The sequence below is a fragment of the Perissodus microlepis genome, chromosome 12, assembly GCF_051167445.1.
Source record: "Perissodus microlepis isolate ML-2025 ecotype Zambia chromosome 12, ASM5116744v1, whole genome shotgun sequence".
In the NCBI taxonomy this organism is placed as follows: Eukaryota; Metazoa; Chordata; class Actinopteri; order Cichliformes; family Cichlidae; genus Perissodus; species Perissodus microlepis.
The window spans coordinates 1,525,957-1,550,437 of NC_140472.1; the positions used below are offsets into that span (position 1 = coordinate 1,525,957).

Here is a 24,481-nt window from a genome sequence, read left to right on the forward strand (position 1 = left end):
TTCAGTCATCTGGGTGATTACGTGTAAAGTCTCCTGTATGAGCTGTAGCTCGCTGACTAGCACTGGCTAGCATCCCGTTGGAAACACAAAGTCTATAGGTCATATTACGGACTGCCACGGCTCCAGCCTTCCTTTCAGTGTTTGTAGAGAGCAAAAAGCATTTCACCCTCGAGAACCACACGAAGTGACTTTCAATCGAAGTGAAAATGGTAAGAGGAAGGCGACTTCAGTGTACGGGCAGTGTAACGTCAGCTAGCACCACCGGTGGTAATGTTAACTCTTATTGTTATGGTTAGAAGAGCTAGGTGGCTAGCTGTCTGTCAGAATAGACTCTCATGTCGTACTTTGTTTTTCCCCTTAATTAATTTAGCCCCAGGTTTGTCTTTGCTGCAGTTTGCGACTAAACTGGTTCTTTAGCTGTTGGGTTGAGTAGGGTAGGATACTCTGGAGCCAGGCCAGGGGAACTGATTTAGTTAGGAACTGCCCAGAGTCAGGGACAGTTGTTGTGATGAGTAACTGTAAGGTTTTCAGAGCTGCAAGAAAAGCCACATCAATGACACAAACGTTCAAAGGGCTGGTGCACTTGCAACAGGAACCACACAGAAACCTGTGGTCTCCTCGGAGTAACCAAAATGATTGGACTACAGTTGGAACCATGCTGGCTTCCCCGTGCCATGTCTGATGGACAAACGCTCTGTTTTACTGCCAGTAAAAGTTTGTCAAATAGGGCTGTTAGTGGGCTGTAGTGTAGCCAAATGAAACCGCCAGGATTTTGCCCGTCATAGATATGTGAGTCCAGCACGTCTACCACATGATGCCAAAAACTGTGGATCTTGTTCTGGACTCATTACAGCAATGTGACAGTTGTCAAGCGTGGACTTCTGAAGAATGTATAGTCTCCATGTTAAACACACAAATAACACATTACATATCCTTCCCTGTTGTGATTTCCTAACATCTCATACCACAGTCACATGTTGTGCACTAAGCTTCTTCCTGGATATTTAATAACTTTATTTTCTCATTTTGTAGATGTAGCAGTATGGAAGTACTATCAGGAACCTCTTTCAGGTGTTACTGCATAAGGAAGTGGTGCTGTCTGAGGCGACACAGCAGGGAGCCTTAAACTCTGAACACTGGGTGAAGAAACTGAACTGCACCCAAGAAGAGAAACTGAAAGAAGAATATGTTTGCTAAACTGAAAAAGAAGATTGCAGAGGAGGCCGCCACAGCACCTCGGAGTGGTGTTCGCATACCCCGTACCATCAGCAAGGAATCCATCACCTCAGTGGGAGCAGACTCCGGGGATGACTTTGTAAGTTCTTTAGAATTTTGACAGTTTGGTTACTAACATAAACCAAGTTTATTAATAGAAAAAAGGAGGAGTAGACTTCAGACTTGTCCTTGTTCTTTTTGCTTTAACATGACAGAAAACATTCATCTCTGGGTGGTCACTCAGTAACAGTTTGCAATATGTTTTCCTATATTACTTTAATGTGTTCACAGGTCCTTGGAGTGCTGCTTTGCATTAAATATTAAATGACCATTTAACACAGACATGATTGAGAAGTATTGTATCAGCAACAAAGTAAATGCATTTCACATTGTTTCTTTATGCTTTTGAACTCAGTTTTTCTCATGCTGACTCATGCTTATTTTTTAGTTTCATATTGTATTTCACTTATTTGTTGTTCCTGTTTTTGCTTTCTGCAGTTGTGGATCTACTAGTGGGATTGCGTATGCGTGTAAATTGTCAGTGTCAAAGCTCAGATATGAAGGCCTTACTGTGCTTCTCTGGCAGCTCCTGTTGATGCTAAACACTGTAGCCCTGGTAAATTAGTTATCCTCTGGCTGTCAGCAGAGCCATTCCTGGGTAGCAGCCCTTAGTTTTGATGGACAACGATCAATCAATCAATCAGACCTTTATTTGTCACATGCAAGTTGCCCTGCAGTGAAATGGGACCCCTCCACCCCCGACCTTACATACACAACAAAGACATCACATGGGGAGACAGGTCGGGGATCGGTAGTATTACAGAAAAACACTGAAATGCACACTACAATGGGAAAGTCCAAGAGTGAAAAAAGAGACCTCTACTCATGCTGGGCTCCTGGGAGGACAGCATGAGAACAGAAAACAAAAAAAAAACTCCTCTGCACAGAAAGCACATAAATGTCCACAGCACAACATTATGGAGCACGTGACAAGCAACTGGGGTGGGTAGGGGGTGAGGAGTAAGCAAACACAGCAGCCATCCTGCCCTGCAGCTATTTTTCCAGCGCTGGGCCCAGACCCGCCGTGTTCTCCAGGAGGGAACAAGCATCGAAGGCGTTTGGGAAGGGAGGGGGGGATGAGCGAGTGCGTATCAGTGTATGTGTGTGTGTGTGTCCAGAGTTCAGCTGAGACAGTCTGCCAGCATGCCTGTAGTAAAGGTGATGATAGAGTGGAGATGGGCTCTTTTGTACTGATTGTGTGTCTTCATGATCAGATTTGAGTCCAGTCTTAAGACCAACACATTTAATGCAATGCTGTGTATATTATGTTATTGTACTTGACTGTTTTCCTTATTTAAGAACAACTTTTTAAAGACAATTTCTTCCATTATAGTTTGTTAATCAGATCCATCTCAGTGTTAAAGCTCTGTTAGTAGATCTAATAAGTAGCTCTCGAGAGAGGAAGCCGGACTCCTGAGGCTCAGTTACAGCTGACTAAATAATTTAGTGAAGTTGCTTAGTCGCGTTACAGCCGGCTGATATGTTACTTTGTGTTTTTGGTTTGTAGTATAACAAACATAGTAGCATAGCTGCACACCCTGGCCAGCTTGTCTGCACAACTCTTACTGCTGGCACATGTATTTTTCTGTCATCCAATTTATTTTGTTAGAGCTTTCTTGCAGCTGACCAGCATTTGTCATGTGACCCAGCAGAACATCCTTCCATGATTTAAAACACTGGTTCTCAGATGGCATGCTGAGTCAAGTCCAGCCACCGCCATATTTTATGACAATACATCATTACTACAATCTACAACTACACAAAAGGTAGGATAAACTGTGCTGTCGGGAGTTGGCTAATGCTATCTTGGTGCCACAGGCTAAAGAGGGACTTGGAAACCAATCAGGCCTTCTGTTAGAAATCTAGCCTACTTTGAAAGGCACTGGGCCCGACCTATAGACGTCAAGACTCGGAGTCTGCGATGGTCTGACCATTGTGGCAAAGTCTATGTTAATAAAACACTGAATTGATGGCAAAACAGTAAAATAAAACTAGAAACACAATAACGGCAACACTCTCCAATAACATAGTGTAGATGTCCTGGTACGCTGAGATGCTAGAAAGGCTGTCAGTGTTGTCTTTGTTTGAAAATACAGTTACAAGAAGAATTGATGACATGTCAGATAGCATAGAGGCCTTTTCATGCGGACATGGATGCAGGTGTGCTTTGGTATATCTTGGACAAAATCTCAAATGACTGCATCATCCCTCCAGTAGAGCTCCAGAGGCTTGGAGAGTTTGTCAGGACACACTCCAGAGCATACGCAGTAGGGCTGCCACGATTAGTCGACTAGTCACGATTACGTCGACTATCAAAATCGTCGACGACTGATTTAATAGTCGACGCGTCATTTGAAGCTTTGTAAGATCACAAAAGACGCAGGAATAAGTAGTAGGATTTAAGAGTGTAATAACGGACTGAAACAGAAGATGGCAGCACTGCATGTACAAGGATGCCAGCTGCCGTTAAACCCCGAAGAAGAAGAAGTAGCTCTGTCCCAGAATTCATAGCGCGGCCCAGCGCAGCCCAGCTCATTTTCCAACAATGGCGGCAGCTAGTTAGTTTTAATGTTACTCTTATTATTCTTTCTGGGTCACAAAATAAACGTTTAACATATTTTCAGGCGAGAATGTAGCTGTGTAAACCTCAAATATCTGCTCAGTTTATCAAGACACCACATACTTTCAAAAGTGCTCCGACGTTTTCGGAGACGTCTGTTACCCACTAGCTCGATAGCGAGCCGGGGGCAAGGCTCAGTAGAGCCGGTGAGCACACCAGACTTCTGGCAAATCGTTTTCAAACCCACCGCCGTCTTTCGCTACTCAGGTTAAATATGATATATAAGTCACTTAGATAACTTGAAAATGTTATTGTTTGGCTTTTTTTTTAGTATTTTATTTGTTCCTGAGTGAATCGGTTTGGCTGAGATTAAAGTTATAGTTTTTACACAGCTGAATAAACGTCAAGCAGACAGCTGATTATCAGAAGTGTGAGATGCTCGAGAATTTACTCCGGTGTCCTGTTATATTTTAGATAGCAAGGAGTTTATTAAACTTCACCGAAACAATCTGCAAATTTCATTAAAATTTAATAAACTATCATCTTGTCTTTATTTTTAGTTAGCACATACCTTAAACACTTAAAGCTGTAAGCTAATGATAGTTATATAAGAGCAGATGCATGCTGGTGCAATAATCTGTACGTTTTACGTCCAATGGATGATGATCTGATTAGTCGACTAATCACAAAAATAATCGGTGACTAGTCGACTATCAAAATAATCGTTTGTGGCAGCCCTAATACGCAGAGCTTTGCAGACCGTCATCTACATGTTGTAGCTGTTAACTGACACCAGCGGGCCGTGTCAAAAATATGTGGACTGTCCTGCACGCTAATCGTGTTTGTTTGTCTTCTTTGTAGTGATGTAAAAACAGAGTATGAAACCATTCAAGTCGTGCCATGCTTCTCAGGGTGTTTTTCACCTTTGGTGCTTTATCCTGTTTCTCTCCCTCATGGTGAGCCCACTTTTCAGCCAGTCAGCATTTGTTCAGTACCTGTTGTAGTCAGATACCACACACAGACTTCCAGTGTGATGGCACCGGCTTTGCTGCTGCTTCAAAGTACAGGTCCTCTTCCACTTGCCTATGGTGTATCACGTAATGTTAAACTTGATTTAAGCCTCAAGTTTCAAATCCTGCATAGTGCTTACATTCTATTAAGTTAGACAACTGACCATGTTTTAAACTTAATGAAGACTAAACAGTCCATATCTGTCCCACTGTGAGATTTGTGTTGAAGGTCATGGAAACTCGCTGCTCTTTGTTAAAACTTCTATCAGGATTGTTGGTGTTACTTTTAACTTTGGATACTGATGTTAACAATCTGGTTTGTTCTCGCCTCTATCATTTAAGAAATATTACCAAGTTATGCTTGGCAATATTGGTGTCACACTCTGACCTTGTCATTCATGCTTTTACTTTATTTTGTCCGGATAATTATTAGTTAGCTGTCTCAGCAAAACCTCCCGGGAACCTCTTTTACTGGATGTTCAGAGCGTTACTGTGAGACTTCTGACAAAGTTGTCCAATTCCACTGCTGGTTTACTTATACTGGTTCCCTATTAACTTCAGAGCCACTTTAAGATTCTGGTTTTGACCTCTAGAGCTCTGCATGGACACACACCAGTGTGCATAAGAAAACCCTCACATCCATACGTCTCCGGCAGGTCACTGAGGTCATGTGATCAGAACCAGTTGACCGTCCATCACACTAGGCTGAGACCTAAAGGAGACGGAGCTTTTGCAACAGGGTCCAGGCTCTGCACACTCTCCCTCTGAGCCTGGCATCTGTAGACTCACTGATCACATTAAAGGAACAGCTAAAACTCATCTTTTTAAACTTGTATTTGTGTAACTTTTTGTTTTTATGTTCTAACATTATTTTGTTGTGAAGCACTTGATGAATGGACCAATGGATTGACCAGTTCCACTTCTATAAACGTCTGTATGTCTGATTTGTTTTATTATTTTATTTATTTTCAGGCATCTGATGGCAGCAGCTCCAGGGATGACCTTCCTGCCCAGCTCCTCAGAAGAAATGATCAGATCCGGAGGCTGGAGGCCAAGCTGTCAGGTATGATGTACAAGAGTAGTGTAAGCAGCTGAAGTGATGCAGTGTGCCGTTTTCAGGAGCAATCTGAGTTCAATTTAAATGCAAGTGCACCCTGTCTTAACTGATAATAATTATAATAATCTGAGAACATCTAAATGATTTCAGTTTTATCTCACACAAGTTAAAGATGCATATGTTAAATATAGAATTATAATGAGTAGAGGTAATTTGAGGATTAGCTGCATGAGACTGAGGCCTTTCAGCCAGGAGAAACCATGGAAACAAACAAGAAAATCGTATATACAAACATGCATTTAGACTTTTTATGGTCTTGGTAATAGAGTGTGAATGCTTCATGTTTATGAGCCCCACAGCACGACTGTTACTGCACAGTGTCAAAGCTGGGCAGCATGAATACTGGAGTTATTGTGCGTGTAAAGTATATGACTAAGGCAAAAGTCTGTGCTTAATCCCATTTCAATCAAATGGCAAACAGGTTTGAGTAGCAGGTGGGCGGGGCTGAAACAGATTTTTCAAAGCTGTTTGGCTCTCAGGGATTACGTGTACATGCATTGACCTTAATATGTGACACATATGACAGAAGATGAGGAAGAGCCTAATAGGCCCGTTTAAAGCAGGGCAGCTGATTTCTCTGCTCTCCATGCTGCAGTGCACAGACTGATGGCCATGAAGTGATTGTGTTAATGTCTCAGTGTGAATATTATTTTTAGTATTTAACTGTGTGTGGCTTTTTTTCTGTTGTAAATAAATATTGAACTACTTCTTTTTCTGTGAAGGTTCTCAGTCATCCAGGTCATCGTAGTCTAAGGAGCTTGCAAAGAAAAGCGTCTGGACTTCTTTAAGTTGCTTGAAGACGTTTCACCTCTCATCCGAGAAGCTTCTTCAGTTCTAAGGTCAAATGGTGGGGAGTCCCAGATTTAAACCCAGTGGGAGTTTCCCCCCACAGAGGGACAAAAGGACCCCCTGATGATCCTCTAATCACATGAGCCAAGGTGTGAAAGCGGGTGTGGGTCCCAATCAGCCAGGGTTTCGGGTAAACCCGCTGTGAAACCTAACCCCACCTTATCATGTGATTTCCTGAGGTCAGATGGCCCAGGATGTGAGTGGGCGTTAAGGCGTCTGGGGAGGGATCTCAAAACTGGATTATAGATGGCAGACAGTTGGTGTCGTAAGCCCCGCCTCTGTTCAAAGATGGTCGCTCACAGTGGACATAGATGCTTCTTTCACTCCTCTTTCAAACCATCTGTCCTCTCTGTCCAAAATGTGAACATTGGCATCCTCGAAAAAGTGTCCTTTATCCTTAAGATGCAGATGGACTGCTGAGTCTTGTCCTGTGGAGGTGGCTCTTCTGTGTTGTGCCATGCGCTTGTGAAGTGGCTGTTTGGTCTCTCCGATGTAGAGGTCTGGGCATTCCTCGCTGCACTGTACAGCATACACCACATTGTTAAGTCTGTGTTTTGGCGTTTTGTCTTTCGGGTGAACCAGTTTGTGTCTGAGCGTGTTGCTGGGTCTGAAATGCACCGGGATGTCATGCTTGGAGAAAACTCTCCTGAGTTTCTCTGATACACCGGCTACATAGGGGATGACAATGTTGTTGCGTCCTTCTTATCCTCCCTCGCTGGTGTCTGGTCTTCTTTTCTGTGCCTCTTTGCTGACTTTAAGAACGCCTAATTAGGATAACCGCATGTTTTGAGTGCTTCCTTTACATGTGTGTGTTCCTTCTTTTTCCCTTCAGGCTTAGAGGGAACATGTTCTGCCCGGTGGTGTAGGGTCCTGATTACTCCAAGTTTGTGTTCCAGAGGGTGATGGGAGTCAGAGAGGAGGTACTGGTCCGTGTGTGTGGGCTTCCGGTAAACCTCGATGCTGAGGTTTCCGTTCTCTTCAATGTGCACAGCGCAGTCCAGGAAAGGCAAACAGTCGTCCTTTGTGTCTTCCCTGGTGAACTTGATGTTTTTATCCACAGCGTTGATGTGCGCAGTGAAGGATTCCACTTCTTGTGTCTTGATTTTGACCCAGGTGTCGTCCACATATCTGTACCAGTGGCTGGGTACTCTTCCTTTGAAAGAGCCAAGAGCCTTCCTTTCCACTTCCTCCATGTAAAGGTTGCTGCAATAGGTGACACGGGGAGCCCATGGCACAGCCACGTTTTTGTCTGTAAAAGCCTTCGTTGTATTTGAAGTATGTGGTGGTGAGGCAGAGGTCTAACAGTGTGCAGGTCTGATCGGGTGTGAAGTTGGTCCTGTCTTCCAAGGAGCTGTCTTCTTGTAGTCGTTTTCTGACAGTCTCCACGGCCTCCGTGGTGGGTATGAAGAGAGAGACTACATCAAAGGACACCATGGTTTCATCTGGATCCAGGGGAAGTTTCTGGACCTTGTTGGTGAAGTCGGTGGAGTTCTTGATGTGGTGTGGGGTGTTCCCCACGAGAGGAGCAAGGATGGTAGCAAGGTGTTTAGCAATGTTATAAGTGGCTGAGTTTATGCTACTGACTATGGGTCTGAGTGGGACAGCTTCCTTGTGGATTTTAGGAAGGCCGTGAATACAGGGTATGGCATCCCCTGGGTAAAGGCGGTGATATGTAAGGCGGTCAATGATTTTGTCCTTTTCAAGGTCCTGAAGGCAAGCTATAACTTTCTTTTTGTAGCTGCTTGTGGGGTCTCGCTTCAAGGCTTCGTATGTATTGTTGTCACTGAGGAGAGTAGTGATCTTTGTGTGGTAATCTGTAGTGTTTAGGACCACGGTGCACCTTCCCTTATCAGCTGGTAAAACAGTGATGTTGTGGTCTTTGCTCAGGGAAGCGACGGCCTTCTTTTCCTGTATTGTGAGGTTGGATGGAGGGACTTTGGCACTGGAGAGCGTGGCTGAGACTTTCATCCTGATTTGCTCTGCTTCTGTCTGTGATCATTTATTAATCCGTATGGCGGTTTCTGTGGCTGTGATGAGGTCCACTATGGGCAACTGTTGTGGAGAAATGGCAAAATTGAGTCCTTTGGCTAATACTCTCTTTTCAGGTTCAGTGAGATTCCGGTCTGAAAAGTAATTCACCCATTTCTCCTGACTGACTTCAGGTGTGTTTTCTTCTCTGGGTTGTGTAGGTTCAGACTGAGGAGTGTGTGTTTTTGAAAGCAAGGTGTGAAATTTCCTGCGTTGTCTTTCTTTTCCTTTAGAGTGTTGGGCCCGCTGAGCCTTGTCCACAAACTTGTAAACCTCTTCTAAGATTGGAGAGGGTAGAAGGATTTCCAGTTCCTGCAGGGTCTGGCTGATCTTGCTCTGGAGGGCATCTATAGTGAAATGGACCTGTCTTATCCTTTCACTTAGAAGCTGATTTTGTGCTCTCTGTAGAATCAAGTCTGCTCTGTATCCCCTGACAGTGGATCCAAGGCGCAGGCTCTTAGGAACTACTCTGCTTTGTCTGCATCTTAGGTTGAAACGGAGATGGTTCCTATAATCCGCTAGTTTCCTTGATTCCCTTTCATACTCCCGCACCAGTTGAAGGGTGTTCCTCCCAAAATGTACGGCCTTAACGCCCACTCACATCCTGGGCCATCTGACCTCAGGAAATCGCATGATAAGGTGGGGCCAGGTTTCACAATGAGCTCACCCGAAACCCTGGCTGATTGGGACCCACACCCAGTTTCACACCTTGGCTCATGTGATTAGAGGATCATCAGGGGGTCCTTTTGTCCCTCTGTGGGGGGAAACTCCCACTGGGTTTAAATCTGTGACTCCCCACCATTTGACCTTAGAACTGAAGAAGCTTCTCGGATGAGAGGTGAAACGTCTTCAAGCAACTTAAAGAAGTCCAGACGCTTTTCTTTCCAAGCTCCTTAGACTACTTCTTCTTTTCTTCTCAGAATAATGGCATCCTTTTCCTTTAGTAGCTTTAATGACTTTCAATCCCTAGAAAAAGGTTAAAGGTGGCAGATTCTCACGCAGCCTTTAAACCATTATGGTTTTCTCAGATAAGCAAATCATCAGTATTTTTACCTTCCATTATTTCTCAACCATGTTCTCCCTTTTGTTTTCCCCCACTCCTTCTGTTCACCTCCTCTCCTGCTTCTCTCTTAACTGTCATCTGCCTCTTTCTCCTTCTTTGTGTGTGTGTGTGTGTGTGTGTGCCTCTTTCTCCTTGTTTGTGCGTGTGTGTATTGTTGATACCCCACCCTATCACCCTACTTCCCAACACTAGACTACGCTGAGCAGCTGCGAATTATGCAGAAGACCAAGGAGAAGCTTGAAATTGCATTAGAAAGGCATCAGGATTGTACGTACCTCTACTCTCCTCCCAATTAGCTTCCTTTCTGTTTCCTGTCTGTCAGCTGTACTAAACATTACCTGACACATTATCACTCAGAGATGGTTCAGGGTTCCAGATGCTAACGTCTTTAGAGAGTTGCTGTGGAAGTGCTTTTTCTTTTCTTTCAATCCAAAGTAGGATTGGGCTTTTTTTCAAACCACTGGTATGCAGTGTTCAGAGCACTGATTCCAGAGCCATGCTTTGTCTGTCACTTTGCTCTCAGTTTGTTCGCTTTTGCTAAGTGGTTTCTCAAATTTGCCAGAAAATATAGCAGCAGCTCCAAAGGCAGACTAATAAAACTCTCACACACAGTGTTTGAATGTTTGTTATAATAATGGTACACACCCAACATTTGCTACATTCTGGTCTATTAAACCTGGTACGGCCACCTATATGTTTATATACTCGTTTGTTGGGCTGTGTCTCTCACATTGTTTTAAGTTACTGTATTCACTGTGATGAACTAAAAACGGGGCTGGTAAGAAATATCAAAACCCTACCCGAATGCACGGTTGGATTGAGCAACAAGACCTACTTGCTTGTGACTCAGTAAGTGTAGCAATAGAATTTTTCCACTTTGTTTGGAGAGGAAGATTTGGGAACTTGGTCTGTGTGGCAGATGCTGATGCAAACAAAGTTTTTATACCTGCTGTAATACAAGCAAAGCTAAATATATTGGAGTATGCAAATGTTATATGTTCACACTAAAAGCCTCGAGCATTAAACACACACTGGCTGAACCTCCTTTTTTAAGTTTAGTAACAGGTGATTTGCAAAATCTTTAAATGTTAAACTTGACTTTTTGGCCATCTGTTTTAGCAAACTGACTCAGTTAATCTGAAACACTTCAGTTTGTCCCGTCTCTACCTTTGAATACACTCCAACCTCAGCATCTTGGATTGCAGCTGCTGATTTTATTCCTTGTTCTGCTCTGCAGCCTTCATGAGGGTCGTGCAGATTCAGGTAAAGCGACCCTCGTGCCCACAGCAGATCTCAAGACTAGAACAGAATCCACTGACCCCAGCTGCTATCAAGGATGGTAGATTTGGAGAATCCTCCGAAATGATATTGAGGACAACCACAACAGCAACATGGCCACCAACCAGTTGGTAGGAAAACATGAGATGCAAAGCAATGGAGCTGGCTTGCAGCAACAAACCATTCAAATTAAAAGCAAAGTGAATGGATAAAATAAAATACATTTAATATATAGTACTATAATATTGACAAATCTCTGAACTTTGCCTAAATGTTAGGTAAACATCTTTTTTGAAAACACAGGGATATCTGTCCCTCACAAAAATAATGGATTAGTTCAGGGAGATAAGTGATGTAAGCCTTCTGACAGTAGCACCAGGGATCGTGTGGCAAATGAGGAACTGGTTAGATGAGAGCTTATTGGAACATCCAGTCAACAACATCCTTAAGGAGTGAATCTTGGAAGAGTTAAACATTTCATCTTTAGCACTAAAACTATCAGCTATTCTCTCAAAGTTCTCCCTGAAACCTCTCGATTTAAAGCCCCACTGCCGTCCCTCCCTGCTTACTTCATAGTTTTCCTTCATAGTAAGATGGACTTGCTGCTCTGAGATTATTTGTCTTGTGTTGTAGTAATGTGAGTTGAACTCTGCAGTTTCTGGGGGTTCTAAGCTTTTAGTCTAGACGACGTCATTTCTTCAGGGTGGGTTTGTTGTGTTAGGATCTTTACTACCTTTCTGTTTCTGCCACGTGTCACGCGTTGCTCGTCTCTGCCTGTTTTTGCTTCTGGGATGAACACACTTGTTAAACTGACTCCAACTTTTCACAGCTACTAACGGCGCCGCTCTCTGTGCTGTTTAACATTTCTGTTCTGCTTGGTACATACAAACCTTTCTGTGTCCTGTCTGTCTGTCTCTTTCTCCCTCTCTCACTGCTCAGCATCCATAAAGAAACTTCAGGAACAGAATGACTCTCATCAGGTCAGCAGAGCCAAAATGGCAGAGGGGATGGCTTTAGCGTTGGAGAAAAAAGATCAGGTAAAGATGCGTTCTGTCTCACTTATTATAGAGGTCTGATTTGTTCTGAACACTTTCTATCCTCCTCCTGCAGGAGTGGATGGAGAAAATGGCCAATTCAGACAAAGTAAGTTACATTTCTTTTAAAACATGTAGAACAAATATAATTCTTTAATTTGAAGATTGCAAAATCTCCCCACAAAAATATAAAAGATGGACGTGGTCTGTAGGTTTAAAGGTTGGACCCAGTGCAGAATTACCTTAGCCTGCATTCTTTCTCGTGGCTTGACGGCGGTAACTTCTTCGCTCTAGTAGAGGAAAAAGTCCAGTTGTAAAGATCTATGGCAAACTGGACCTTGGCTTCTTGTCCGTTTGACCTCAGTAAACACTTCTCTGGTGGGTTTATGGGAGCAGTTGTTTCAGGTCAAGAATGATAAAGCCCAGTTTGTTTGGGGGGAGCTGATATTTCTGTGCTGTTCACTGATTGGAATGAATGTTAAACTGGTCAGATTTCTTTTAAAAATAAAGAAGCATTCTTTGTTTCACTGGCACAAATATTTAAATAACAGAAACAAAATAAGAAGAGTGAAAAATACATTACACCAGCAGTTGGGCAAATTATCATTCTTTAACACTCATATTCCTCAGAGTTTCAGTCATTACATTCCTACTAGAATACCATTACTTTTTATGTAAACATGGGTTCTGTCTTCTTGGTCACCCCTTTGTAATATGCTGAGTTATTGCTACCAACGTGCAACGTTTGGTGTATATCCCATCACAAAGAAGATAAAGGAGAAATTTTCCTTGTGGGGGGAAAAGAAGCTGCATAGTAATACTAGAGACCTTTACAATCGGTTCTTTCATGGTATTTGTCTTGTGTTTCACTGTGGGGAACGCCGGCTGCGTGACCTCAACAAAATCTCAAATACCATCAGCTCCTTTACACTTGCTCAGTGACACTCGTGTCAGGAGTGGCCAGAGCAGTGTTATATAATAGTGTCATAGCCTCAGATGTTATTCAAACACCTCTTGGTGACAAGTATACTATTGGGCAATAGACTCTGCCACTGCTTCTTTGTTCCCAGTATTTCAGTTGTAAATTGGCTCACGAGAGGTAGCAGTGCTGTTCTGTAGCTGATGCTGATGCTAAGGTGCCACTGGCATTTCTATCAGGAAGAAATACATCTTTTTAAAAAAAGTACAAGTACTTTTTACTCCAAGTTAACTGAAAAACACGAATATTCTTCTCAGTGCTTTAACCTGGTGGCTTCACTGTTTGTAACACTCAGCCTAAACGCTAATCGTGGCTGTAGCTTCTGTGTGCTAGAGCGTAGTCTCACAGGACTCTGTGTGAGCATAAGTAACGTATTTGAATCATAGGCCATCCCATTTCAGTGCTTCGTGGCCGTGATCCCATCATTTCTTCAGGTAGAAGAGAGTAAGGCATTCTACACCTTCGAGGTGTGTTTGGCCACTATTACAGCCTGCCATGTTGGTTTTATGTTGCATACCTCGTGTCCAGTCCATGCATTGTAGGTTTACCTGGACAGGACTCGGGGTTTTAGACGAGGACCAGTTACCTGTGTCCTGGACTAAACCACACGAGGCCTGTGTCTAAACATCGTCTTTCCCTTGGATAGCAGGAGCAGCTGCCCTTTGCTTTTACTAGCAGGTGTCTGGCAGCCTCATGGTTTCTCTTAAAGGGAGTTTCTGAGAGGTTTCTGCATAACTGTCTTACCCCACACATTTGCTAGGTTTTACCAGTTGGGTGTGTCTGCAGCATCTACAGAGCAGGTGAAAGTCCCACCCTTTTGAAGGGGACAGTTTCCCTCTAATGTTTGAATTACTGCAGCAGGAAATCTGCATTGTGACTTATGATGTAACCAGAAGTCACTCGTAACCCTACACCCTATCCTCACATGTAACCTAAGAAATGAAACTACGACTGGATGGCTTGGAAGGTTACTACGCAGTGCAGGCTTCCTGCAGGAGCTTGTTTTGACTCTGTCTGCCAGTTATCGAGGTGGGCCCTGTCCTGACGGGAGTGTAGCCAGCCAGGAGGGGGTAGTGTATTGGTATTTGAGCTCTTGGTGAGGCCATCAGTGAACCGGGGTCATATCCATAATCTTAAGATTCTGTACACCTGCATGAATCCAATAAATGGTGCATGTGAGAAACGATATTTACCTCAAAGGTGTGTTTGTTTAGGAGAAGGCTGCCCTGTCAGCTCGGCTAGAGGAGATGATGGAACAAAGCTTAGCACTCTTTCAAAAAAGGGACGACCTGGATGAACTGGAGGGCTTTCAGCAGCAGGAGCTCGCTAAAGTTAAACACATGGTGCGTACATGTGGTGTGCCAGCTTCTTCCTGACATTTTGCGATTAAGGAAAAATGGCAGTCAGTTATGTAGTCGTACATTGATTGTACCTTAGTGCAGGACTGGCGAGTCTCTACATTGGTTTGAAAACACTTTACGATGTGGTATGATGGTTGGATTCTGTTTATCAGTTGCTGAGGAAGGAAGAACTGCTGAGCCAGCAAGAGCGGGAACTTCAGCATAAGGAGGCTGATATTCAGTCGGCAAAGCGAGGGCTGGCCGAGGCTCGGGGGAAGCTCCAGACTCTGGAACGGCAGCACGAGGAGAGCTGCAGACTCAACTCTGAGCTGGAGATAGAGCGGTATGCAAAATGCAACGTTCGGTTTTTGTGGAGGGAGTCAGCATTTTCAACATTTAGTTGCTTGTTCTAGACGTGAGCTTGGATTTGTTGTGGGACTGTGATTTATTTTGTGACATGACACTGTAATTCAAAGAGCATTTATTGGCTCCATGTAGAGAAGAGCTGCTGCTGCTCAGAGAGGAGGCTGACAAGAAGGTCGGCGAGCTAGAGGGACGATGCCAGGAGCTGCAGTCAGTCATCCAGCAGGTCTCTGAAGACTTCCAGAAGGTCAGCACTGAGCACACTACACTACTACCACTACCATCCTCTCCAAAACTGCTTATTCACTTGCTGTTCGTTGCCTTTGTTTTTCAGTCACAGAGTATGGTTTCCACGTTGGAGAAGTCCCTCCATGAATTACAGACAGAACATGATGCTCTGAAGCTGCAGCAGCAAAAGGTCAGAACATGAGGGGCAGTAAAAATGTAATGCTCTGCAGCTAAACATCGACAGTCTGTGTCTAACTGGGCTTAAATGATATTTTATCATTTTTCGAACTCTCTGCATTTTGGCTCGTAGTTCATACTCGTTTTTTATGTCATCATTTTACAGTGGAAAAGCAAAAACAGGACTAATTTTTATTTACTAAAAATAATATAAACCTGGACTATCCATCTAAATAAACAGCAGCACAGCTGTTAGTGCGTCACTCTGCCAATCGGACATTTACAGTGAAGAAACCAGAAAAACCTTTTCTTCACTAAGACTTCCAGCACAGTTTGTCAAAAGGTGCCAAAGTCCATCTATGAGAGCGACCGGACTTCTTCAAGTTCCCTGAAGACGTTTCACCGCTCGTCTGAGAAGCTTCTTTAGTATCTATGAGATGCACAGTCTTCTGGTGTGATGAAAGAGTTTCAACCAGTATGTGTGCCATAAAGTAAACGCTCAGCACAACCTAGTAGTGGCAACATGATGCTGTGGGGTTGTGTACATGTGACACAAACTGGGACACCAGTTGGAGCAGAGGGAAACATGGATGCAAAAACATGTCATCCTGCAGGGAAACCTTTGCTCAGTGTTTAAGGCAATGACCTGAAGCACAATCAACTGCGTGACTCAGGGAAAATTCTGGAGCGGCTCAGTCCAAGAAGACTTCAGGCTGTTCGTTCCTGCCAAAAATGCTTCGACAAACTTGTTATTTTATTTTGAACTAAATTCACAAAACTCCCAAAAACCTGTTATTGTTCCACGTTTACGTTGTTGTTGACGTGTAAACAAATTGAATCTTCTTTTATAATGGGTCACATCAGTTTGTTCCACTTGTTTCAAATGCAGTTTCAGTCTTTTAAACCAAATGTTCTTTACCTGTTGTTGGCTTGTTGCTCCATCATCAGGCGGCTGTGACGGTGGAGGACAAGGAGCGCTTGTTGGTGGAGCTTCAGAAGAAGGTAACATCGTTGGAGAGACGACTGCAGGGGAACCTGAGCCAGGATGAGCACCTACAGGAGCTGCTGCAGGAGGTTAAGAACAAGTCTTGGGTCTACTTTATGACAGTAGCGCATGGCTGGCAGTTGACATGCTCACTGAGGTGTTGTTGTGTTTCATGGGCCCACAGATGTCTTTATAGTCAGGCTTCCTAATGAGAAAAAGAAATTAGAAGCACAAATGTAAGTTTATTCATTTTTTTGTTGTCTTTCCAGAAGTCTAGTCTGGAGCAAAGTCTGGACGGGACGAGAGCAGAGCTGCTGGCTGTCCGGACAGACCACGCTGATACCGTCAGCTCTCTGGAGGCTCAGGTAAAACAGCACATTCATACGCGATGGAGAACATTGTAAGGGGCCAAATACACATACCCTGTGTAAATAAATGTAATGTAATAGTCTGATGTAGTCAGCAGTGTGTCACTTTAGAGGGGACATAAGATCGAAGTGGGCCTAACAGCGTAAGCTGTGTTTTTTAAAATGTTCCCATTTAACTTCTTACTTTAGTTATGAAGTTGTTTTTTCTTCATTTCTGTTGCTTTCTGTGGCACTTTCCTCTTTTTACAACAGCTGCATGTTTATTTACTCCTGTTTTCTGGTTTTCATTCCTCGGATTACTTTGAACAAAAGGAGATATAACAAAAACAAACTTTAAGTGTTGTGTTTTTTGTGGCCTTAGGTGTCGAGGATGAGTGTCACTATTACCGAGCTGCAGACTCTTCTGCGACACAAAGACGACTCGTCCAGGGCCTACAGAGAGAGGACAGACACACAAGTAAGCTATGAGACAACAAACACTCTGCTCCGAGGAATAATGATAAAAGGATTCTAACCTGAGATTGCAAAGTGAAATTGAAAAGACTTTACATGGTGACATTTGGTATGATGAAGCCTCGATGAGTATTCATTCATATCATATTGATTGAATTGTGGTTTTCAGATTGCTCAGCTGGAGCAGCAGGTTGTAGAGAGCAGTGAGAGGCTGAGCAGTGCACAGCAGCAGATCGCAGAGAAGCAGCAGAACATGGAGAAACTGGTGAGTGCCACTCCAAGCACAGTTTGAGCCTTTAGAAAGGAGCCTGATATTATTTACTGAAGGCTGCAGTGTGCTCTTTCAAAGTCTGATCATGTTTGTGCTCAGTTTTTTGTTTCTTGGAGGAAAAACATGGACTTTCAGCATGATTACAGTAAAGAGTGCATGTCCAAACATACTTTTGTCCGTGTGCTCAGCAAGGAGAGCGGAGTGCAGAGAAAGCCTTTCTGGACCAGCAGCTGTCTTTGTTAGAGCAGCAGAGTCAGGAGAAGATGAGCCGACTGCAGGACTGTGTCGCCTCTTTACAGAAGGACAAACAGACACTACAGAACAGGCTGGTATGTTTCCTCCGTGTCATTGTTTTTATTCTGTTTGATAAATCAGTGTCTGATCTGTACCTGCAGACCCCAGACTGAACATGGAGGCTTTTCATATGGAATTTCCAAAAGAGGGATTAATCAGTAATGAGGTTTCCAGCCGGCAGTCGTCAGTCCGATAACTGACGACGTGGGATATATTCACTCAGGCGCAGACTTTGGATGGGCGGAGCAATGATAATCATTTGATTTGAGCGTTTAGAATTTATACGTTTTGTCTGGAGGGAATATTTTATTTTATTTTATTGTTTGTTTTAGTGTTGCTATAGCTACTTTCTGGATTAATCATTTATTGAGATGAAAGACTTGATTTCGAACTTACTTTTTGAGTGACGTTTTTAGAGTGGAAAGAAGAAGCCCCTTTCTCTTTGTTTCCCTTCCCACCATTGTGGGACATTTTGAAATGAATCGCTGCGTTTGGGCGCACTCTGAGGAGGGTGCAGTTGAAACAGCTGTTATTTTTTCTGTGGACTGCCTCTCTTAGATTCAACCAACATTATTAGCAAACTTATTCATCACTCTCGTAAAAACGATATATTCGTCCAACCGCCAACCTTAATCAGTACTTGTTCTGATGCGCACGTGTGGCAGGCTGATCTGGACAAGCAGATGAATGAGGTGGACTCTGTTCTGAAGCAGCGGACAGAAGAACTGGAGCAGTGCAGGGTAAGAACCACAACACACTGCTGGGTTGTTTTATTCAAGAATATGAACATGTATTTCATTTAAACAGGGATAATTGTGGTGTTGGGGGACAAAATGAAAACTACTGGGACAAAGAGAAGCTGAACAACCACAGAAATGGTCCAATCCAGAAAGTGGAGCACAAGAGAAACTATCAGAAAATTCCAACACAGTAAAAAGTTGTTTTACAACAAACAGCTTATTTCTGTTGGTTTGAAACCTCCATATTCTTCATGATGGAGCAGTTCACATTATTTGTCATCTCCGCTGAATAAATGTGAGGTTTTTTACCCCTCAGCAGTAAGAGGCCGCCGTGCAGGCTCACAGGCTGGTGGCTGGTTTGGACACCTGAGCCTGTCAATCTACCAAAACTCTGAGCCTAGTCTGAATGTTCATTAACATTTCATTTTTATTATCATCTTCTGCTTGATAGAAATCGAGTGTAGATTGTATCGAGTGGAAAGATTTTTCACTAAATGCTGGAAACGCAGTGAAGCAGCACTTTGTGTGTTTCTGATATATATCTGGTGTATAATTACTAATCTGGCAGTTGCTCTGGAGAAGCGCCGGCTTACTGCTCACCCTGTTGCTGTTGTCGCTGTTACTCCGTATATTACTCACTAATATTACCAGTGTTCACATTCTTTGGCACATTTGCCTCGTTAGTGCATCTTGAGTCATAAGTTGCAATCATTTGTTTAATGGCGCAGGTTTTTCACTCTGTCAGACGAAAAATACAACTTTAAAGTTTATTTTATTTAATGATTTTTGAAGTGAGCAGAGGTTATTTGTAGCCCACATTTTTGGTCTGTCTGTGTTTCCCAGGTGGAGCTAAACAGCCGACAGACGCTGAGCACAGAAATCGCCAAAGCTCTGGAAGAAACCAGACGGCAGAAGGAGGACCTGCAAACACAGGTCAGTGGATAAACTCAAACACGAACCTCTGCTGAAATAATGTGGTAACTCTGTGTGTACATCACCTCACTGTTTGTGTACGTGTTGTGCTTGATGTCAGGTTGCAGAGCTGAGTGCGGCTCTACAGAGCTCACAGCAGGAAGTGACCGCTGTCACTGAGAAGCTAGCACTCAGAGAGGAGGACATCAGATCACTGCAGAATGGTACACGCGTGTGCACTAAAGATCTTTAAAGAGATGGCGCTTAATAAAGAGCTTTAGAACAATAAGAGTTTAAAGCTCTTTATGTCTCCAAAATATTGTGTTTGCGTTGCAGAGGTGCAGGGGCGACAGGCGTCCCTGGTGGAGGTGCAGGAGGAGGCTGAGCGGCTGAGAGCCCAGCTGGAGCAGGTGGAGCTGGACAAAGACTCCCAGGTCACCAGCCTGAAGGAGGAGCTGCTCACACAGACTCAGCAGCTGGACGGCTGCCAGGCTCGGGTCAGCACCTGCACACGCTCAGACATCTTTGAACATACTTGTGCTGTATTTTATAATGTGATCGGCGTGCAGGTGATTTCCAGGCATTCACACTCATGGACTATTTTATCTTGATGGGATTTCTTGTTAAACTGAGACGGACTGAGTACTTTAATCAGACTGAATTAACAGTCCATGCTTGGTGTGAACTGTCTAGATCTCCTACCTGGAAGTAGAGGTGGAAACCCTGACCGAGCAGCTTCACAGTCATAGTGTAGTCTGTGAGGAGGATCAGAACGGCAGCGTGACCGTGGATGACCTGGATCACATCCAGAAAGTCAACAGAGAGCTGGAGCAAGAGCTCAGCGACAAGAACAGGGTCAGAGGCTTTTTGGCAATTCACATTTGGTCCTCTAGCTATGAATGAAAAAAACTACATGCATAAAGGCAGGTAAACTCACCGCCACACATAAAACTCTCTGATGATGTTTGCAGACCATAAAGCAGCTGCAGCAGAGACTGGCAGAACTGAAGAGGACGTTGCAGAAAGAACTGGTAAGACAATGAATGTTCAGTGCTGATCTTTTCTATTGTCATAAAATTGCCATTAATGTAAAGTCAGTTGTAGCAATAAAAAGTATGAAATATGTCTGAAGTGAAGTGTGGCATTAAAGCTTACTGCCCCACAGCAGCAGATCAGAATGAATTCTAACATTTTGTACATTTTCCAAATCACTGGAGTAAAACACGTTCGGTCATGTGACATTGCTTCATTCAGATGTTTAGGTAGAGCACACTTGGGCCGTGCACACAGAACGTACCCAGCAGAGGATCATGCACGTGAAACATTCTGTAAACAAACGACGTCCAGATGATTTTTAATACAGAACTCTGAACATAACCTGCTCCAGCCTGTTTTGGGTTTCAGTCTCTCAGCTGCAGACTCGGTGCTGTTTAAGGGTTTGAGAGTAAAGAATGACTTCCCCAGAGCGCGTTAGCTTCACAGAACAAGTTATTACGGCAAATTAGTAAGGCGTGAACCCTGAAGGTGCTTGGATAAGCCAGAATCCTGTCATACAGGCCTCAGGTTCCAAAGAAACAAAAACCTGTACTGTTGCTGTAACCTAAAACAATCGAGTTTTTTCTTAATTGTCAAATTTGTTATTGATTGGATTCTGCCTGCTTATCGGGTGTAAATGCAGAATGATTTGATTCTTTAAGTGCTTTTCTCTCTTCGTGCTCTGTAGAAATTAAAACCTGAGTCAGAAGCTGAAGGGAGGGAGAAGCTACCTGAAAGCAGAGCAGAAAAACCGGAGAGAGTTTGTCCTGACCCTGCACCTGCATCCACCCCGAGTCCCCCGACCTCCAACACCACAGTGACCAACACCTCGGACCTCAATGACTCAAGAGAAATTAATTTTGAGTATCTCAAGCACGTCGTCCTCAAGTTCATGTCATCCAGAGAGGCAGAGGTAACGTGTGGCTCTGCAAGAGTCTGGTTTGTGTTGACTGCATGACAGAGTCCAGCTGTGCTCCACACTCAGACTGAAGGTGCGCTGCTTGTTTTGCTCTGATAGGCATACCAGCTGATAAGAGCTGTATCTGTGCTGCTGAACTTCACTCGAGAAGAAGAGGACATGCTGAAGCAAACTCTGGAGTACAAGGTGGGCGGATTCTTCGCAAAAAGACATCTGTACAAATCTCTGTGGGAAAACCTTTCCGGACTGGTGACATGGCAGCTACCTCCATCTCTTCTATACAGTCTGTGGTAGTCACTGTGCTTTGCCTTTATAGAGCAGACCAACCTCCCGATACAGCCAAATGTCATCACGTGTATTATCATGTCTTCACCTTTGCTGCCTTATACTCGGTCTGTGCTAATGATTACTATCCCGTTTGTGTTGTAGATGTCCTGGTTTGGATCGAAGCCTTCTCCAAAGGGAATCGTCCGCCCTTCTATCTCAGGATCAGCTCATTGGAGCTGATTTTACAGCAGAAAGAGCTGAAGTGATGGAGAGACTGAGACAAAGACAGAGCACCTCCTTCCTGTCTAGCTCCCATCACTGAGCAGGACTCCAGCCTCCCAGTTTTTCCCTGGCTCTGTGGGAGGTACTGATGTGAGGACAGAGGAGGGGCTGCGCATCATCATTTAGGGACGAAGGCTTACTCATAATCAGTGGTGATTTTTAAAATGACGTTTTTGATTTTTCTTCAATCACATGACACTAATCTGATGGTTTTTTGTCAGCAAAAAGTGAGTTACTATGTGAGACATCACACAGGAGTAACGCTCTGACTGCTGTTTTTGGGGTTGTCTCGTTTCTGGTTAACTTGTTGTTTATCACTTCATTTTAACTCACAGAGGGCTTATTTAATGAAAACGTGTCACTTTACTGACCCGTACAGTTGGCTTTAGTATCAATGAGTTTATTTAATGGTATATAAATGGTTCACACTGGTGTCAAAGGACCAGCTGTTCTCACATTGAAGAGTGCTGCATTGGAGTCTGAAAGTCTTCTGTGGGTCACACAAGCCTTTGATTACATCTTTAATCTACACAGTGATCTGTCTTTCATCCCCGAGCAGAGCAAATCTGGGACCAGGTGTTTGGCTTTAATGGATTCATTTTGCTTCTCTTGCTGTTGATCCTCCATTAATAGTTTTTCTTCCATTTCTCTGCCACTGATGAGGTTTTCGGTCAACTGAGTCACCCAGAGACCGAGAGAAATAAAACACAACCAGTTCAAAAATTGGTCAATATAGAAATCTCTCTAATTAATCAATACTTGTATTTTATTTATTTATTTTTAATTTAATTTTAATAATTTGTTGAACATTTTTAATGACAAACTTTAAAGGTGAATTAAATGACCTGTGGTCCTCCTGCAGTACCTGCTTTGCTGTCTAGGCTGCAACTAACCACACTTTGGGACTCAGCAATCAAAGAAATCAAGGCTGTGATTAATGTCCAATATGATCATCATAATCCAACGTTTTCCTAATAGATGGCAATGCTGACCTTTCTCCAGCTTCCATGCATGTTGAACTGTAGTTGCTCTCTGTACTGTGGTGGATTAAAGATGTAATACCAATATGTGCCACAGTGTGGTGCAGTCACATTCTGATTTGCAGAGGCAGCCCGGGAAAGAAGACTGATGTGAAAGCTGTTTGATACACTCTGAGTCTGATCTCTACGGGCTGTTTTTCTTTTTCTCTCTCCTTTAACGCCAGTGTGAAAAATATAGGCTGTACATAAATTCAACTGAAATAATACAACTGTGGTCAAAGTTTTCATACATTCATCGTGTACATGAATGTGAAGTAATTTATGGTTTGTATTTCTTTGAACTGGTTCTTTTCCCAGGGTTGAATCATTGTAAACGTTGAAACATCGTACATGTTGACAAGGATACAGTCAGGCTCACTCACTCTCTTCCTGTTGGTGATTGTTATTGACTAAAATTGTTAGTTTCTCTCTGTCAGCATAAAGTTTTTGTTTGACAGCACTCACTGCATCATCCATTACTAAGAACAGTGGGAAGTCCAAGGACCTCAGTGAAGGTCGCAGAAGGAGAACTGTGAATTTACACAAGTTGGGAATGTCCATTGGACCCATTCCTAAACAACTACACTTTTCAAGATCATCAGTTCAACAATTGTACATAAGTACAAGTTATTCCAGTGTCTCACCACCTCACCGATGTCTGGAAGAAGAGTCGAGCTGTCATTCTGAAATGAGACACAACTGGTTAGGATGTTCAGGAGCAACCCAGAAACCACCAAGGGTCAGGTCTGCTATGAACTGCTAACAGCTGCTAATAACAGCATCCACAATGAAGGGAGTTTTACATCGCCATGGACTGAGAGAGTGCTGACCGAGAAAGAAGGCCCCGCTCCGAAATAACGTCTGCAAACTTGACATGAAGCCAACTGCCCTTTGGAGACGATTCAAAATAAAAAATAAAACCCAACAACACAAAATAATACCCAGTTCTTCTTCTTGTTTTTTTTAAGTTATTAAAGACATACTGTATAACCAATCCACCCTGGAAAAAGAACGGCTGAAAGAAATCACTGAAGTCCAAAATGAGAGTTTGTAAACTGACCACAGCTGTATATGATAAAAAAGGTGAATGCTCTGTAAATGATGAAGGAAAGGCTCTGCCTTCACCTGCCTTTGCTGATGTAAATCAAAGTACATTCCACTTGGCTGTTTATAAAGAGAAATCTGTACATACTGTATGCATTGAAAACTTTATAAATCAGTGAATGTCAACAGTGATCCGTTTATAATATTTATCGTTATCATAGACCTGAGCCCATACATGTTTCTGCCCCAGCTCGCCACACTGTCCATAACGGTGTCTTGTCCTGAGTGTCAGTCATGTGATTTGAAGTTTTATCTGTTTGTATATAGAGAAAGCAAGAGTACATCTTTGAATGCAGATTTGCCATCATGTTTTATTATTACAGGTAGCAGACTGACGTGGTTATGGACACTCCGTCAGCTTTTATACTCTGAGAATCAAAGAAATGACGAATGCACTTTTGAACCTGGTTGATTCTGCTGTGTTAAACACTCAAAGAGCTTTTCTGCCTTTTGTTTTTAATGACTCAGTGATGTTTCTATGACTGTTTTATTCTGTGACTCTGGGAGGCACCACTGCTACAGTGTTTGTTG

At 43.3% G+C, this 24,481-nt stretch overlaps 1 protein-coding gene across 3 annotated transcripts; it reads left to right on the forward strand.

Moving 5' to 3' along the window:
- On the forward strand, positions 1 to 24,417 carry golga1 (golgin A1). 3 transcript variants are annotated; one of them, XM_084945778.1, is made up of 24 exons: positions 2 to 209; positions 1,033 to 1,315; positions 5,818 to 5,908; positions 10,095 to 10,169; positions 12,120 to 12,217; positions 12,291 to 12,323; positions 14,408 to 14,536; positions 14,707 to 14,876; positions 15,032 to 15,143; positions 15,231 to 15,314; positions 16,250 to 16,375; positions 16,556 to 16,651; positions 17,016 to 17,111; positions 17,277 to 17,372; positions 17,567 to 17,707; positions 18,338 to 18,412; positions 19,256 to 19,345; positions 19,446 to 19,548; positions 19,661 to 19,821; positions 20,018 to 20,179; positions 20,296 to 20,355; positions 21,048 to 21,272; positions 21,378 to 21,464; positions 21,708 to 24,417. In XM_084945778.1, exons 2-24 carry the CDS (start codon positions 1,187 to 1,189, stop codon positions 21,783 to 21,785), a joined length of 2,517 nt encoding a protein of 838 aa, XP_084801904.1. In that variant the 5' UTR covers positions 2 to 209; positions 1,033 to 1,186; the 3' UTR covers positions 21,786 to 24,417. The 3 variants fall into 3 exon arrangements, with proteins under 3 accessions (XP_084801906.1, XP_084801904.1, XP_084801905.1); XM_084945780.1 differs by lacking the exon at positions 14,408 to 14,536 and having other exon boundaries at positions 1 to 209; XM_084945779.1 differs by lacking the exon at positions 10,095 to 10,169.
- The last annotated feature ends 64 nt before the right edge of the window (positions 24,418 to 24,481 follow it).

What these genes read in the sequence shown, in the direction of transcription:
- golga1 (XM_084945778.1), top strand. Translation starts at nt 1,187, where the DNA reads ATGTTTGCTAAACTGAAAAAGAAGATTGCAGAGGAGGCCGCCACAGCA. An exon ending in TGGACGGCTGCCAGGCTCGG is followed by an intron (nt 19,822 to 20,017) that starts GTCAGCACCTGC and finishes TGAACTGTCTAG; the next exon opens with ATCTCCTACCTGGAAGTAGA. An exon ending in AGCAAACTCTGGAGTACAAG is followed by an intron (nt 21,465 to 21,707) that starts GTGGGCGGATTC and finishes TTTGTGTTGTAG; the next exon opens with ATGTCCTGGTTTGGATCGAA.